This window comes from Diospyros lotus, chromosome 4, assembly GCF_014633365.1.
Source record: "Diospyros lotus cultivar Yz01 chromosome 4, ASM1463336v1, whole genome shotgun sequence".
Lineage (NCBI taxonomy): Eukaryota > Viridiplantae > Streptophyta > Magnoliopsida > Ericales > Ebenaceae > Diospyros > Diospyros lotus.
Window position 1 is genome coordinate 18,543,082 of NC_068341.1, and position 18,857 is coordinate 18,561,938.

The following is an 18,857-nucleotide window of genomic DNA, read 5'->3' on the forward strand; positions in this document are numbered from 1 at the left end:
GTTACAAATTAATGTTTATAAAAATTCTTGCTTAAACCAAAAAAGTTGTCATGTGTGACCCATATAGAATCAAAGAGAGACTAAACACCAAGCACCAAAAGTGAAATTATAAGGCTATGCATACATCTTTGTCAAAATGAGACCAAAACAATCAACCTAGCTAGCTATATTGCAATGAAAAGGATATCCAAATAAAAGATCAATACTTGTGAAAGAATCCATCCCACTGCATGCAACTGCCATTTTGAAGGTGCTGTAATTCCATGGTGGGAACCAACTTCTTGAAGCACTTGGTGATATGCTCTGCTTCACTGTAAAGGCCCAATACTTTAAGATTGACAACAATCTATTTTCATCAATCGAAAACATATAATACAAACTATCATTAAGATAACAAAAGAACGATTGTTCTTTTGCATCAAGTTTTTTATATCTCCATAAGAAATTTGTAAATTTATTTTTGAGAATGTGAGCCGGCTGTAAGAAACAATCGTGGGGTTAATATACAAAGAAATATAATTTGTGGAAAAAAGAAGATAGAAGGAGAAAGAGAGGGGACTTAGACTATCCAATTCTTACCTTAGATTTTTTATTTTATATTTTTGAATCTATATTTTCACCTTTTACTTGAATAATTATTACAGAAAATTTGTTAGCTTCTTCTCTTTAATTCCTTTTTAAGTGGTTTATTGTTGGGCTTCATGAGTCAAAATCTCATATTTGTTTATATAATATATAATAGATAATGCTTGTGTAATCTTATTTTTCACACTTAATATTTTATTTAATTTTCCTATAATACAAGAATATGTAGTTCAGTTTTATTTATATAAAAAAAATATTTAAAAAACTAAACTTAGTTCTTTAATGTTATACATTAATAACTTTTTTATAAATATTAAGCCCGACTAAGCCGGTGATTAAGTAGTTATTGGGTCGTTTGCAAACCCAACGGGATATGGTCTGGGAAATACACGAAGATTCTAGTTTTTAATGTGTTAGAATAGCACCGGCACGCCTAGGGCCGGACCTATAATGGGGCTTAAGAGGCGGTTGTCTTAGGCCCATAAATTTTGGATTTTTGGGGGCCCATAAATTTTTTCCAAGCCCTTGCCTTCTGCAAACCCTTCTCCCTCTCTGGCTCTCTCGCCCTCGCTCTCTCGCTCGCTGCCTCGCCCTCGCCCTCACCCTCACCCCTCTCGCTTGCTCGCGGCTCGCTCTCTCGCTCGCTGCCTCGCCCTCACCCTCACCCCTCTCGCTTGCTCGCGGCTCGCCCTCGCCTCTCGGTCGGTAGCTGGGGAGGTCGCATCTGTGGCTACTGGATCTGGCTCTCTAACTCTTGGTCTTGCTGGGTGACTGGGTCGCTCGCCTCTCTGCATTGCCATTGGGACACTTTGGTCCAATTTTTGGTGTTGTGTTCTGTTTGGGTTCAAATTCAATACCAGTGACAAAAAAATCTTTTGGTTCAATCTTTGGTGTTGTGTTCTTGTTCTTGGCAGGCAGGCAGTGGCCACTGGCGAGTGGGCATCCCTTCATACTGAGACCAAGAGACTAGTGGTAAGTTAATTTATTTGATTATGTTCTATTTAATGTGTATTTCTATTTTATTTTGGCTAATTTAACACCTATAACGAGTTTAGGAATTATGACTTTAGGTTTTTTGCTAATTGTTGTTTGACTACTTCATTTGGTTAGGAATTGTTGTGGCTCAGATGTGTTAATTGTGTTAATTGTGGCTGAGATGTGTTAATTGTGATTGAATATTTGAATTGTCCATGCTAAAATTGTTAAATTTTTTATTTTATTTTTTGATATGATATGAATATTTATTTATTTGTTGATGTTTTATTATAAAAAAATAAAATTTAAATGTACATATAATTTAGGGGTCCATTTTTACATTTCAACTCAGGGCTTCAAAATCCCAAGTATGACTTTGGGCACACTAGGTATTCGCATATATGTGCCTATGAAACCGTTCTTGGTTTCGAGTCCAGAAATCCACTCAAAATCTCTCTCAAATCAAGATATTCGATTTCGATTGCTTGAGACGGTTCTGTTGCTCGATCTCTGGAATTGTTCGCATATATTTATATATATGTATGCATAGTTGTTAAATCGAGATTTGAATCGAGAATCAAAATTTTTATTTTATGAATCGTGAATCGAGAATCCAATCGAATCGTAAGATTCGGTACATATTCTCAATTTCAACTATAAATAATATAGATCCATAGAAAATAAATAATGTGTCCACCATGATCAATTTTTTTAAATATAAATAGATAAATAATACTTCTAAATATATTTGCTAACTTTAAAATTATACCAAAAGACAAAAGTATATTCATGTTGCCTTTAAATTCAAATTGCACCAAACTAAACCACTTTCAAAATAACAAGCTAGGAAAAAAAAAAAAACCTACAACTATTAGGTTACTAATAAACTCTATTGTCCATAATCTTCACTAGTTATCAATCATCTTCATTTTCAAGTTCAAGAGCATCATCATTTTCATCATCTTCTTTGTCTTCAAAGATAGTTAAATCGAACGAATATTTGATTAAAGTGCACGTACAGACGGAGTCGCACGAATAAGATGAATCTAACAAATCATGCGATTCACAATCGATTCTAAGGGATTTTCGATTCACCCTATAGATTCGACTTGATTTCTATATGAATTGAGTCAAATTGTATGATTCAAATCGTGAATCGTATAATTCTAAGAGATTTTCGATTCACTCTATAGATTCGACTCGATTTCTATATGAATTGAGTTGAATCGTACGATTTGAATCACGAATCGTACGATTCTAACAATAATGTATGTATGTTTGAATTATTTGTTAGCTATGCAATTCGATTATTTGTTGTGATTTCCTTATGATTGCATTGCCACCACCATCACTGACTTTTTCTCCCGTGGTTGGGTCTGTCGACATCAAATGAACAGTGCCAGAGTTCAGCGATTGAACCAAGCCATCGCTGGATTCGATCCATCTCTCCCTCCCTCTCCCTCTCTGTCTCTTGCACCCTCCCTTCCTTCGGCGATGGTGGCCAATGAAACAAAGATGACTTGAATCCCCTCTGGCAATGGCAGCTGGGAAGAGATGGCTGGTGTTTTGATTTTTACAAAATATTTTTGTAATTATATATGTATTTAATTTTAATGCATTTTAAAATATATAAATATATTTTCATAAGCTGAAAATATATTTAAACAGGAATTTCTTATATTTTCGAAATGGTTATGAAAATTCCTATAATAAGTTTTTAACGCATACACTCCTCTATTAGTTTAATTATAATTAATTTAAATTAAGTTAATTAAATATTAATTAAACAAAATTAAATTAACTTTAATCAAATAAAATTAAAAGGTAAAAAAAGAATAACGTTAAAGAGCAGGTCATGTTCCTCGGCTAAAGGTAGGGCTGCCCGCAGCCACCTCAGGGAGCGTGAGAGAGTATATAGCTGCCTGCCGACTGGTTCCTCTTCGTTTAAGCTTTTGGATGAGGGCGAGAATTCTGATTCTATTGAAATTTGTTTCGAACAGACTGTGAGGGGTCAGTGAATCTGTGCTTTTCATTATTTGGCTTCGTGCTTCCAACCTTCTATTCAATGTCAAGATCATCTAGGGTTCTGATTTGAGAATTAAAATCACGCTCTTAGTACATTTCACACACCTCATGCAGCTTGCCGACGCTAATCTTCCTCCTCTATTGACTTTCTAGTTTGGCCTCTCCTCTCCTTTTCTTCAGTAGAATTTGATTACATTCGAGATTAGTTTTCTATCTATTTGTTTTTTTATTTCAGTAAAATGGCTTGCATTTTGATACTAATTTTCTATATCTGAAGCCTGTGTATATAAATGTGTATCCATTTGTAAAACCTAATCTTTTTCTTGGCCCACTTTTTGGTACTTGTTGAGAATTGTGACAAACAATGGTGTTGTTTTAAGTTTTGTAAGGATTTGGAGTCAATTCAACAGGTCTATATGTTCACCAATAATCGGAGGCAAGAAGAGCGCACTGGAAAATATGGAACTCCAAGGCTTCAATATCTTCAGGTGAACTACTTTACGCACCGTAATCTAATTTTTTTTTTTTATCACATATAGTTGTCTCCTCTACGTCTTCTACTACTATTGTTTGTTAGTGCCAGACTTTCAAGGACATAACAATCTTATTTTTTTTTGACTTAATTTGATGAATCAAACTACGAACAGAGTTAAATATATGCTATTTTCAACTGTATAAAATTGTATTATTTTGAATTGTTAAGACCATTGCCTCTTTATTTGAAAATTATATGATGCATATGAAATGAAAATGAGTCCACCATCCCATCAGTGGGTGTAATACATTTTGCCAACTCCATTTTCTGCCTCTGTCCAGGACTTGGTGACTCAGTTTCAGAGTACAACTAGTGAAGGTACGTCATGTCAATGATATGTTTACTGATTTTAGATATTTGTACCCTTTTTCATACTCGTAACTTTCCCACGATAAACCTGTTTGATATTTGTTTGTTGATTTTGAATTTGGCCTGACATTTCTAATGAGAAGAGGTTGACAAGTTTGCAATTTACAAATTGTGGATTGATATAGCTTGTTCTGTATTTGCCTTCTCTCAGTGTTCTAAAACGCGCTAGGCGCTAGTTGGGCGCTAGACTGGGGGCCTAGGGCCTAGCACCTAGGCCGCCTAGGAGGGGCTTAGGAAAACTATGTTTTTTTTTTCTTTGGTTTAACTTTTTGATGTATCATGTAATTTGATGTTATTTTCACGTAAATCAAAGTTGGAAAAACAAGTGAAATAATGGTGTTGTTGCTCAAATACAACAATGATTTTATATATAGAAAATTGCCTTAGGATGACTCACGTATAGCTTATCCAAACGATGGGTGACTCTCCTGGGGTAGAATGACAGCGATGGGTGACTCTCCCTGAGTGGAACAACAGCGATGGGTGACTCCTCTGAGGGATGGATGACCTGTTTGGAAAGAAGATCGATCAGAGGCACATGTGAGAATCCCCGCGCGGACCCTCTGATGCTTAAATCAGCTTCTCGTAGAAGTGGAATGCTTGAATGCAAGAAGTAAGTGTGAGTGTGAGAGTTTTTGTCCCCAATTGGGGGAGGACCCCCCTATTTATTGCGATGGAAAAGGCTACTAGGTGTCGGGTGACTCGATCTTCTCGGTGAGAACCTCGGAGGAGATTTTGACCGAATCTCTTGGAGGAGTTGGTGCGTGGGTGTGGACAAGTCACTTGTGGGTGCTGCGCCCTGGTGCGCTCCTCTGCATGGCCGCACGACTGTGCCCCCATTCACCTATGCTTGCGTCCACATCTGCCCGCACCCGCGCTCGCACATGCTAATACCACCAACACCCTCGAGTGAAGGGCACCCGAGGGTGCCACGAATGTGTCTGTGTGCCCACATGTCTGCACTCTCGTGCTAATGCCTTTGAGAAACTCGGTCAAAACCTCTTCTGAGGTTCTCGTCGAGAAGATCAGGTCACTCGACACCTGGTAACCTCTTCCATCGCTATAAATAGGGGGGGGGGGGGTCCTCCCTCCTATTGGGGATGTTAACTTTCACTCTCACACTCACACTTACTTCTTGCATTCAAGCATTCCACTTCTGTGAGAGGTTGATTTAAGCATTGGAGGGTCCACATGGGGATTCTCACTCGCTCCCTTAACCGATTTTCTTTCTAAGCAGGTCATCTATCGCTCGGAGGAGTCACTTATCACTGCCGTTCCACCTAGGGAGAGTCACCCATCGCTGCCATTCCACCTTGTGAGTCATTCTAAGGCAGTTTTCCATCTATAAAATCATTGTTGTAGTTGAGCAACAATAATTGGCGTTATCTGTGGGAAACTAACAAAAGGCCAAGAAACAACTCACTCGTTATGACACAAACCCGAAGCAATCGTCAGACCCTCTCTCGTGGGGCTCAATCACCCCAACGAGAGACCCTCTCTCGTGTGGAAGATTAACATCGAGCCACCCATGAGGGCAAGCTACCCCTCATCCATCAGGGTCAGCCACCCCTCATCCATCAGTCCCCTCGTGAGGGTCATTCATCCCTTGGAGGAGTCACCTTGTCGTTCCACCCAGGGAGAGTCACCCATCGCTGCCATTCCACCTTGGGAGAGTTACCCATCGTTTGAATAAGCTATATGCGAGTCATCCTAAGGCAGTTTTCCATCTATAAAATCATTGTTGTAGTTAAGCAACAACAAATGGAATTAAGCCTAAGAAAACAAACTGTTGTAGATTAGTTCTGGGTTCAGGAAGGCAAAAGCAGCAATAATGCAACATAAACCATATCTTAAAAATCTAACTATCTAATTGGACTTCTTCCTCTCCATATTCTTCCAACACACGATCTTCATTGGACTCAAAATCAAATTCATTGATTTCTTGCTCATCTTCTTCTTCTGATTGAAAATCGTCTTCATGAATCTCTCTCACCTTAGAACTTCTTCAAGGTTGAAGCATCTCATATGCTGCGGATGCTTCACCAACCACTTTCCAAGTGAGCCCCGTACTAGACTCAACTTCTTCATCATCTCCTCCATCAATGATCCATCTTTGTGCATTACTAGCATCATTAGCAAGTAGCACATCAACATTCATTTCCTTCTCCATTTTTTGCTTGTTCATCAATTTCGCATTAAATTGGACATAGACTAGATTGTTCAATCGATTTATGTCCAATCTATTTCTTTTTTTCGTATGTATCTACATAAATAAAATAAAAACAATATCACTATAAATGATAAGTGGATAAGGATAACTAATTGATATTAAAGAAATATAATTCATAGAGATAATGAAATTAAAATATTAAAAACGTTTTAAAATATACATTAACCCCTTCAAAATTGCTTTAATTTCTTTTACAACCAGATAAACTAGTGGTTAATGTGAGGATCCTTCTCGCCATTCGTTGCAAGTTTGGAGTTTGATTTCCATAAGTCATCCACCGTGTAACTACATAGATCAAACAAGTATAAAGTAAACAAATTTATACACTAATACACAATAGAAACTAAGAAGGGATTAAAGGAATTAAAATTGATTAAAACTAAGAAAGGATTAAAGGAATTTTATACTTGGATTATAATTGTCATCATTTTTTGCACACCCTTGAGCTATCCACGGTTTTCCAAAAGCTCCCTTTTTATGAGTATACTTTGGCAACTCAGCATTTATAACATGACCTTGCAATTCACCATCATAAAACATCTCCACATAGTTAAAAAATCCATCCATCACTTCATGACTTCATGATCAAGTTGTATATCCATATCCTTGAAAAAGTAGTAGGGATTCAAAAAGTAAGCCGCAAAATGCAGTGGACTATCTAGCCTATCTAGACTATCTAACCCCTCCATCACTTCATGATCAAGTTGTTGACCTATTAGGTGTGAAATTAAACTAGCTTTCAAAGATGTTTGTTTCTCTTCTTAACCTTTGCTCAATCATCCTCTCCAATAGTTTTATTGTGTCATTTATTATTTTAATCTCTCTGCTTTAAAAAAACACATGAATGATGTTGGAAGAAATTGTTTTTAATCCAGTAGGCCAGGTTGGTTGAATAACTCTGCATGTAATCACTTCCACAACTTTTAGGTTTGTTTTCAAAAACAACCTTATTAAAGCAAATATAAACTGATTGAATAGTCATAGACTCATAGTAAAATGATAACTTCCCTGGTACATCTTCTAAATAAACCTAGCTATGGTGGACTCATATCTCGGTCCAAGTGTCAAGTGCATGTAACATAGCTTAGAGGTACATATTTCTCATGCCAAAATATACATAAAACCGTTATATGCTGTGAATAATTAAAATTCTAGGCACTTAATCCATGTCTAGTGAATGTGAGTTGTACCCATGTGCAGGAGATTTTCTTCTTTTATTGATCTCTTGTTGTTTTCTATTCTTTTTCCTTCTCTTTGTTTTTTTTTTTTTTTTTTGGGGGGGGGGGGGGGGGGGGGGGATGGAATGATAGATCACATATGCATACTTTTGAAAACAGCAGTGTGGATGAAAGAAGCTTCGTATATTCTCATCTTGCTCATTGCTTATTTTGAATGGTATATGAGAGCATTACATAGCTCAGTCCAAAACACATGGCTGGTAACAAGGTTGAGGGCCCCTGGGGGGGGGGGGGGGGGTGTTGGGGGGGTTGATTGTAATGGATAGCTTATTCATCATCTTGGTTGTAATTGCAAAATATTTTGGTTAGTGGCTGGCCGCCGTGAATTCAGGGAAGTCGGTCTCCTAGGCCCTGCCCGATTAATCAGACCCAATCGGCGCCCAGACAGCGCCTAACTTTTTTGTGGGTGTCGTGGAAGGCCAAAACGATGCCGATCCCCACAAAAATCCCCCCCTTTCCCTCCTTTGCGTGATACTTCAACCTTATCCTCAGAAATCCCTAATTCTCCTCAATCTTCCCCCTTCGCTGCTGCTACTACAGCCTACATCTGTCGTCTCTTTCCCCGTCGCCATGCCGCCGCTAAATCGTTCTCTTCTCCCTTCGCCGCTGTGCAAGTCTCCTCCAACCCGTTGTCATTCTCCTCTCCGAATTGGTCTTGCCATCGTTCTCTTCTCCAAACTCAAACCAACCCATTTTCGCTGTTTTGTTTGCACTTTGCAGGTGTGTATATATATATATATATGTAGGTATCTGTTTATATATATAGTTATATCTGTGTATATAGATATCTATATGTATATTTGGGATAATATGAATTTTAATTTAAAAAATAATAATTTTCCTAAGCCCCGCCTAGGCGCTAGGTTCAATCTGGTGCCTGACTAGCGTCTAGCGTGTTTTAGAACACTGATTTTGGTTGAAATATTAAATAAATGAATTCAATTCTACTTGTCCTATTTCTTTTACATGGTACTGCTTGTGAAAATGTCAACTCTCACCACTTTAAAAGTAACTGTTTTTGACCTTTTTCACAGAATCAAAAGAGAAGATATTAGCTAATTTGGCCAACTTTGCCTACGATCCTTACAATTATGTCTTCCTACGCCAGGTTCAAGATCTTTTAGTGAATGATAAACTTGTTAATTATCAATATCATATTGCTGTGTGGAAACAAGTTCTAATTGTTATCTTAAACAGCTCAATGTTTTGGAACTTTTTTTAGACTGCATAACTGAACCAAATGAGAAGCTTGTGGAATTTGGTGCTGGAGGGATCTGCAACTCTTGTGTTGGTAGTCCAATGATCTAAGCCTTTTTTCTATATGCCTAAATTTTAACTCTAAGCAAGCCCTTTCTCACAAGGTGCTTCATCTTCATTCAAAATTGTAAGTTCTATGTGTATCCACTCATGTCTAACTAATGATTTTGTCTCTACAGATCCTGCAAATGCAGCAATTATCACTCAATGTGGGGGGGTTCCTCTTATTATTCAATGCTTATCAAGTCCAGTTAGAAATACTGTAAGAAACAAATTTTGATATGGACATTTTACCCGAAACCATTCAATTCTTGCTACTTCATTCTTGAATTTGGCCCCTTTGGTAGGATAGAAGGCAAATTAAATGACAGTGCTAAACAACATGTCTTAGGAAATCTGAAAATGAAACAGTATCCATTAAGTTTGTAGATGTTATTCATTCATGCTTATGGTACTCACTAGATTTCTTTTCAGATAAAGTTGGTTACTATTTATTTCATTATTGGTTATCAAACTCAAAACTTCTATTCTGCAGTTCACCATGATCATTGTTTTCAGTTTTCCTTGGCTTGGTTAGTAATGCAGCCATAATTAGTGATTTAGCTAATAGAATTAGGACCATCTTGTTGTTAATAATATATGCAATGATCATTGGCCAAAGGTTCTGAATGCTGAAATTTTCATGGATAATCCGCAGCCTGTTGATTCATGTAGCTATAATGATCTCTGAGCTTCGACTATTTTGGTAGCAAATTTGTATTGGACAGTTCCTCTTCTCTCTTGTGCTAATTTGAACTTTGTAAAAATATTTGACAGGCATTATTTTGGTACAATTCGACTTAAAAAGCCTTTTCTCAACTATTTTGGAGTGCGCCTATGTGGATCCTTTTTTCTGTTCTTCCCTAGTTCAGTCTTAATTAAAATATAGTGTCTGATAGGAATTCACTGAGTTGGCAGTGATCACACCTGAGAATAGGGAAGAATTAGGAGAAGGAAAGTGATAAGAACAGAGAGTTGAGAGAAGAAGAGAATTCTCTGGAAATTGGATTCATGATCCTTCCATTCCTCAGGTTCCTCCTTATATCTCCTTTACATTTTGGCGCCAAAAATGTTCACATGGGTCCGCACATGGCCATGTGCTATTTTCTGTTATTCACACTAGAGTTTACAATTATCATGAATTGCATAATAAGAATTTTCAAATTACAAAAACAGGACCACAAATGTTCACAAGGTTTGCACTCCTAATCCAGAAACTTAGCTGGTACCTTCCTTTCTCTTCTGCCTCTCCTTATTGCAGCTGGCGGCTGGTCTTCTTCCAGGACTGCTTGGTTCTGTGAGATTGGATCAAGCTGGCTGCTATCAATGCCTCCCCCTCAAAATCAAACTTGCACTCAAGTTTGAGATGGGGGTGAAGGGAAATAAACTGTTGGTAGTCCTCCCAGGTTGCTTCTTCCAGAGGTAGTCCCTGCCACTGGACTAGCACCTGTTTCCTCGCCAGACCTTTATGCAACATCACTCTGGTGTTTAGTATAGCAACAGGTTTGTGTCATGTACCGTGGGGGTATAAGGGTGATTTTGTAATAAAATGTAAGTGAGGGACGAGTTAGGCAAGAGTTAGTTAGCTGCTGAGGGAGTAGTACAAAGTTTGTTGCTACTATTTAAACTTGTACATTCCCTATAGCTGTAATCTGTTACAGCTTATGAGAGAGAATCCCAGCTATATAAGGATTCTCTCCCTTCCGTTATTGGCATTGAGAAATATTATCACTATTCCATTGAATTCTCTCTCTCTACTTCCTTACTCCTCCCTTATTCTTTATGTTTTCTTCTTTCCACTCTCTAAATTCCCAAGTCAGTCCCTCGGGACCTGACATTTTGGTATCAGAGCATCCTTCTTGGGCGACGAGCAACCACCATGGCAGACGGGACACGAATGAAGCAGATGGAAACGCAGCTACAACAGACGACGACAGCCATAGCGGAGGTACAGAACCGAGTGGCATCATTGGAACTATCGATTGGAGCGGGAGTCGATTCCAGAATCGACCAGGCAATGGAACGTTGGAGGATGGAGAGTCGTGAGCAGAACACTCTCTTTCGGGAGCAAATGATGGAACAAATGCAAATGATCGTGCGAATGTTCACTCAACAGCAGCCACTGAGGCTATCTCCTGAATTTCCTCCGCGAGACTGGACGGAGGCCATATTTCCAGGAGTAGGGGTAGAACCTCGACCAAGAGGAGCGTCGGAGTTCGAGTTCGATACGGACACAATGGGAGAAAATGTAAGGGAACGGAGACCGGGAGTAACGGCCCATCGACACCATCCGAACTATCCCACACTGAAGCTTGAGATTCCTTTATTTGAAGGAGAGAATCCGAGATGGTGGTCGAGAAGGTGCGAACGAGTATTCTCCCTATACCAAATTCCAGAACAGCAGAAAGTCACCATGGCTTCAGCTTACCTGAATGATACGGGAGATGCTTGGTATCAAGGGTGGCTCGCGGTCAAGGAAGGGAGCCCTTGGAGTGTGTTCGTAGAAGATTTGTGTGTAAGGTTCGGAGATAAGTGCATGCGGGACATTATCGAAGAGTTTAACAAACGCAAACAAGAAGGAACGATACGGGTATATCAGCAAAAATTCGAGGAGCTTAGATCGCTGATGATGATACATAATCCTCAGCTTTCCGAGGAGTATTACGTCTCGAGCTTTATCAGTGGTCTAGGGGATGAAGTTAGACCCATGGTGAAGATGATGCAACCGCACTCGGTGAAACAGGCAGCCGAGAGTGCAAGGTTACAGGAGATGATCGTTGATGCCATGACCAAGAAAACAAAGGAATTCGGCGAAAGGGGTGATCACGGGAGGTTGGCAAGCTGGAAATAGGTTGCCACCCAGAGAAGGTGGGTTCCAAGGAAGAGGTGTATTGGCTCTACCGGCCAATAACTCCGCTTCCGCCCAAGGAGGAAGTCTGATGGAGCAGAGGCGCGTAGCTGGCCTATGCTACAAATGTGGAGACATAATTTCGTAGGCCACAAGTGCAAGAGGCAACTACTGTTGTTGGAAGGGGAAGACGAGGACAAGGAGGAAGAAGAAGAACTTTCGGAAAATGAGAAGGAGGACCAAGGAGAGATTTCGCTGCATGCTTTGAAGGGGGTTAACCATAGTAAGGTTATCAAGGTTGAAGGAAAGGTCAATAGCAATCCGATTATGGTCCTCATCGATAGTGGGAGTACTCACAGCTTCTTGGATGAAGCTGTGGCAAGAAAATGGGGATGTAAGGTCAGTCCTTCATTGCCATTGTCAGTCACAGTAGCGAACGGCAGCAAGGTGTTGAGTCAGTCCGCCTGTAGGGATTTCCATTGGAGATGAATGGAGAAAAATTTTCAACTGATTTGAGGTTGCTCAAACTAGGAGGCTGTGATGTAGTGCTGGGGGTGGATTGGATGAAGGGAGTCAGTCCAATCAGTTTTGATTTCAACAAAATGGAAGTGACTTTCGAGAAAGATGGCAGCAAGAAGATTCTAACGAGCAAACCAGAGGTGGGAGTATGCAAAATTATCTCGGGTAAGAGGTTACAAAGGATACTCAAGAGCAAGTTATCACAGGTGGCTCATCTATTTTCTATACATACCATGGGTGTTACCCTCGGGGAGGAAGGAGAAGAACTTCAGCGGCGCGCGCACACTGAGCAGCACCACCATAGTCCATGGCAGGTACATGAACTTGACTCCCTTAACATACTGTTAATTGATTATAAGGACCTCTTTTCTGAACTAAGTTCCTTACCTCCCGAGCGACCCTATGACCATGCCATTAATCTGAAGCCAAATACTGAACCAGTAAACCTAAGAGCATATCGTTACCCACCCAGACAAAAGACTGAGATAGAAAAACTCATAACAGATATGCTAAAGAAGTCCATTCTCCAAACCAGCCATAGCCCATTTGCATCACCTGTATTGCTTGTTAAAAAAAAGGATGGGTCATGGAGGTTTTGTGTTGACTACCGTCAACTTAATACTATGACCATCAAGAACAAGTTTCCCATCCCAATTGTGGAAGATCTCCTTGATGAACTAACCAATGCTTCAGTTTTTACCAAGTTAGATCTCCGATCAGGCTATCACCAAATTAGGATGCGGCCTACAGACATTCCTAAGACAGCTTTTACCACTCATCAAGGGCATTATGAATTCCTTGTAATGCCCTTTGGCCTAACCAACGCTCCCGCAACTTTTCAAGCGTTAATGAACAAAATTTTCGAACCATTTTTGCGCAAATTCATCCTAGTATTCTTTGATGACATTCTAATTTACAGTCCCTCCTTTGCACAACACCTAAGCCACCTGAAAATCACTTTTGAAGTCCTTAGAATCAATAAGCTATATGTTAAGGAGTCAAAGTGTACTTTTGCCAAGCAACAGGTTGAGTATCTTGGGCATATTATTTCCGGTTCAAGGGTAAGCACAAATCCAAGTAAGGTCACTGCCATGGTAAATTGGCCTCGGCCTCAAAATGTGAAGGGGTTGAGAGGATTCCTAGGGTTAACCGGATACTATCGCCGGTTCGTTAAAGGTTATGGTATAATCAGTCGGCCTCTCACTAACCTACTGAGAAGAAGATGGATTCAAGTGGGATGATACGGCTGAGGAGGCTTTCTGCAAACTTAAGCAGGCTATGGGTGAAGTACCCACTCTAGGATTACCTGATTTTAACAAACGTTCATTTTAGAAACTGACGCCAGCAACAATGGGGTTGGAGCAGTCCTGGTTCAGGACGGTAGACCCATAGCCTTCCTCAGTCAAGCCCTTGCTCCAAGACATCTCGGATTGAGCATATATGAGAAAGAACTGTTGGCAGTGCTAATGGCGGTGGAAAGATGGCGACATTATCTTGAGGGAGGAAGCTTTGTAATCAAGACTGACCATGAGAGCCTCAAATTTTTGTTACAACAAAAGCTGCATACTCAACTACAACGCAAAGGGATGACTAAGCTCATGGGTTTGAATTATGTAATCCAATATAGGAAGGGGAAAGAAAATCTTGCAGCCGATGCTCTATCCAGATGTCTTGAAGAGGGAAGTACAACAGCCATTTCAACCATTGTTCCAGAATGGTGCTAAGAAATCGCTGCTAGTTATCTCTCAAGTGATAAAACCCGAGAACTTTTACAGCAGCTGGCCGTGGATCCTTTATCTAAACCAGGCTACACTTTGAGTAATGGGATGATTAGACACCAAGGGAAGTTGGTGATTGGGGAAGAGGAAGCTCTAAAAAGAGAATTATAGAGGCACTCCACGCCTCTCCTCTAGGGGGACACTCGGGTATTGTGAACACCTATCATCGAGTTAAGCAACTCTTTCGGTGGCCAGGACTCAAGAAGGATGTTATGGAGTTTGTGATTAGGTGTGACACTTGTAGGCGATGCAAACCAGAAAATGTAGCGCCACCTGGATTGCTTCAACCCCTAAATATTCCTGGGGGGCCATGGGAAGATATTTCAATGGATTTTATAGAAGGATTGCCAAAATCAGAAGGCCGAGACTGCATCATGGTAGTTGTGGATCGTTTTATCAAATATGGGCACTTTATGGGACTGATTCATCCATATACTGCCAGGAGGTTGCCAAAATATTCCTAGACCAAGTATTGAAACTGCATGGAACACCCAAAGCCATAGTTTCTGACCGAGATAAAATTTTTACTAGCCGGCTGTGGAAGGAATTGATGGGGTTGCTGGGAGTAAAACTGAAGATGTCTAGTGCATACCACCCAGAATCTGATGGACAAACCGAAAGGGTTAATCAGTGTTTAGAAATGTATCTCGGGTGTGTTTGTTTCCTTCAACCCAAGACCTGGCACAAATGGTTTCCACTGGCCCAATGGTGGTATAATTCCAGCCACCATTCAGCCATCAAACGGTCCCCATTCGAAGCCCTTTATGGTTACAAACCCCCATTTCTACCAACATTGGCTGATCACTCAACAGTGGCATCCCTAGACGTATACTTACAGCAACGGCAGCAAGCTTTGCAGGAGATTAAGGAAGAGTTGGCTACTTCTCAAAATCGGATGAAACAATTTGCTGACAAAAGGAGGAGTGAAAGAGAATTTCAGGTTGGTGATGTTGTGTATCTTAAGCTGAAACCAGGACACCTAAGGTCACTACTTCGCAATCCCAGCTCTAAATTGCATCCAAAGTTCTATGGACCTTTCCCAGTGATTGCAAGAATAGAATCAGTCGCTTACCATTTGCAATTACCAGAGGGATCCAATATACACCCAGTTTTTCATATCTCCCTTCTCAAGAAAGCAGTAGGGGCACAACCAGCAAGCTCTATCCTACCAAACCTTCCCCACATTGAAGCTCCTCTCCGGGAACCTATAGCTATACTGGATAAAAGAGTAATTTACAGACAAGGTGCGCCAATTACTCAAGTCCTCATCAAATGGACTGATCATCACTTCAAAGATAACACGTGGGAGTATCTGCCGGACATTCTGAACCAGTTTCCGCTAGTGGCCAGCGTTCTCCATATTTCTTGTGGACAAGAAATGTTTTGATGGGGGGGGGGTAATGTCATGTACCGTGGGGGTATAAGGGTGATTTTGTAATAAAATGTAAGTGAGGGACGAGTTAGGCAAGAGTTAGTTAGCTGCTGAGGGAGTAGTACAAAGTTTGTTGCTGCTATTCAAACTTGTACATTCCCTATAGCTGTAATCTGTTACAGCTTGTGAGAGAGAATCCCAGCTATATAAGGATTCTCTCCCTTCCGTTATTGGCATTGAGAAATATTATCACTATTCCATTGAATTCTCTCTCTCTACTTCCTTACTCCTCCTTATTCTTTCTGTTTTCTCCTTTCCACTCTCTAAATTCCTAAGTCAGTCCTCAGGACCTGACAGTTTGATGAGGGTTTGTTGCCATAATGGTCCTCTGGTAGTTGTTGGGTTTGCTCAGTAGGTAGTATCCCATGGAGGGGTTTATTTAAGGACACATTGAAGACAGTGAATTTGGGAGCTTGATGGAAGATGGAGTTTGTAAGCTACTTGTTGAATCAGAGAACTTGAGAGAGAGAAACTCTAGTTGGAGGAAATAAATTCCTCACTCAAACAATAGATTGTACACCTATATATATTAATACTAAATGACTCGTGACATAAGCTAATCCTAATGATATAAGCCATGCCATAAAGATAAATCTCACACTCCTCAAGATGGAACATATATATCATATGTGTCAAGCTTGTTACAAATGTAGTTTATCTGAGGGCGCGTGGGGGGCGTTGTTGTAGAAGACAATTATGAGGAAGGAGGCGGTGATGATGGCAGATCGACGATGCAGTGGTGTGATGCGAGATCTGTGTAATGCACAAGATCCGAAGAAGAGGTTGCGAGATCTGAGAGTCGTGCTAGAAGGAGAAAACAAGCGTGATATCTAAGCTCGTGCTGACAATCAACTAAGGAGATGACGCTGACAGAGAGAGGTGGACCGGTGATGGAAAGAATGGGTCAACAGTGGCGTCAGAGGGATAGATCGACAGTGAGAGGTTGTGAGCAGATGACGAGGGATTGACGACTGGAGATGATAGATTGATGGTCAGATATCAGAAATGATGGCCGGATCTAAAGGATTGATGGTGGATTGAGGGATTGACGACCAGATTTGAGAAATGATGGCCAGATTTGAAGACTGATGGTTCGATCTGAGGTTCGATAACCAGATTTGATGGATTGACGGTTGGATCTGAACTGTGACGGCTGGAGAAGCCACTCATGAAGGCCGGCGAGAGATCTGAAGGCAGCAGATCTGTTGTGGGCAGATTTGAAGGTCGTTGGACAGCGGCAAATCTAAATTGTAGAAGATCAATTGGAGGCTACGGATCTAGAGGCGACAACAATTTGGAGAGTGGTTGGTGGGAAGTGGTGCTGTAGGAAGAAGACTACGATGGAATAGCGGTGTGATGGCGGTGAAGGAGCGGTGACGATGTCCGATCGGCGGAAGGCCGATGGTGGATTGGCTTGGGCTCTGTGGTCACTCGAACAGATCTGATGATTGTGCGATGGATTTGAAGATTGCGTGAATGAATCTGATGATTGCGCGATGCTACGAACATGCGATGGCTGTGAAGCTTTGCACAGTTGGAGGCTGTACGACAATGGGGTCAACGGCCGCGAGCGCGGTCTGTGATGGCCGTTAGGCAGTTGGAGGCTGGGGAGGAAGCGGCTACTGCTGGAGAGAAGGCCAGAGGTGCAGGGAACGCATGCCGGAGCTGGTGGAGGAGACTGGCAGTGGCATGGCTGAGGCAGCATTGAGGCAGCAAGTAGGCGCGGTGGAGCTGTGGCTGCAACTAGGGTTTGTATGGTGGCTCTGATACCGTGTTGAATCAAAGAACTTGAGAGAGAGAAACCCTAGTTGGAGGAAATAAATTCCTCACTCAAACAACAGATTGTACACCTATATATACTAATACTAAATGGGTCATGACATAAGCCATGACATAAAAATAAATCTCACACTACTGAACCAATTCTTTTGTCAATGTGGTAGGCCCATAGTATTTGGCGCTAAGTTTGTGGTGCCCCCTGTGAGCCACAGAATGCTGCTTGTAGGGTTAAAGCTTCACCCATACCCAATCCCTTGCAGAGAACTGTACTGCTCTCTTATGTTTGTCATACTGCTCTTTCATGGCTTGTTGAGCTCTTTGAAGGTTTGTTTTTAGTGTGTGTAGCAGGTTAGTCCTTTGGAGTGAAACCTGTTCAGCTGCCTCCAACATTGTGCCATTCTTCACATAATCCACTAGTCCTGGTTGTTCTCTCCCAATAGGGCCTGGTAGGGAGTCATCTTGATAGCTGACTGGTAGGAGGTGTTGTACCAAAGTTCAGTCCATGGTAGTAGCTACACCCAATCTGTAGTGACCTCATTGATATAGGATCTGAGGTAGAACTCTAGAATTCTGTTGGTTACATTTGTTTGTCCATTGGATTGAGGGTGATATGATAAACTATAGTGCAAGTAAGTTCCACTTTGTTTGAAAAGTGCTTGCCAGAATTTACTGAGAAACAAGTGGTTCCTGTCACTGACTATACTTTTAGGGAAGCCATGGACCTTAATCACTATTTGGATAAAGACTTGGGGCACCTTATGGTTGTGTAGTGTTTTGGAAGAGGTCCAAAGTGGGCAAAACTTGCTAAGCTTGGAAATGGGGCCCAGACCTGCATTGCCTCAATTTTCTTTGGGTCAGGTTACACTCAAGAGGGATGTGTGCAAGACTGCCTTCAGAAGATGGGCAACATTGGAGGAACACTTTTTATTCAATGGAGTAGAGTACAAGCAGAATAATAAGACTAGCAGCTCTCTCTCTCTTAATGGAAGAACAAGGAAAACCCTGGGAAATACCCTATTGGGCCTAAGCCCCATAATGAATAAAAACCCCAAAAAAACAGAAATAACCTATAACACAAAAGGCTTGAACTTGTCCTTGTGGAGCTTAGCTAGGCCAAAGGCCTGTGTCAGGGTAGTGGGTTGGTGAGATACTATTCTGGATCTCTGGTTTCAATCCAGCTATAAAACTACTTGTCAGGAAATCCGGGGGTAATCCAACCACTTTAGTTGATAAGGCCTCAAACTTAGC

At 40.9% G+C, this 18,857-nt stretch overlaps 1 protein-coding gene across 3 annotated transcripts in view; it reads left to right on the forward strand.

The window, feature by feature from the left end:
• Positions 1-3,418: 3,418 nt before the first annotated feature.
• LOC127799559 (uncharacterized) overlaps positions 3,419-18,857 on the forward strand; it is a 26,169-nt gene continuing 10,730 nt past the window's right edge. The window contains exons 1-6 of one of the 3 annotated variants that reach the window (XM_052333696.1): positions 3,419-3,570; positions 3,975-4,073; positions 4,402-4,438; positions 8,992-9,065; positions 9,155-9,248; positions 9,394-9,476. In XM_052333696.1, coding sequence (XP_052189656.1) covers positions 4,002-4,073; positions 4,402-4,438; positions 8,992-9,065; positions 9,155-9,248; positions 9,394-9,476 — 360 coding nt within the window. In that variant the 5' untranslated portion in view covers positions 3,419-3,570; positions 3,975-4,001. Of the gene's footprint in view, positions 3,571-3,965; positions 4,074-4,401; positions 4,439-8,991; positions 9,066-9,154; positions 9,249-9,393; positions 9,477-18,857 lie in introns of all 3 variants that reach the window. The other 2 variants (XM_052333695.1, XM_052333697.1) reach the window with 2 other exon arrangements.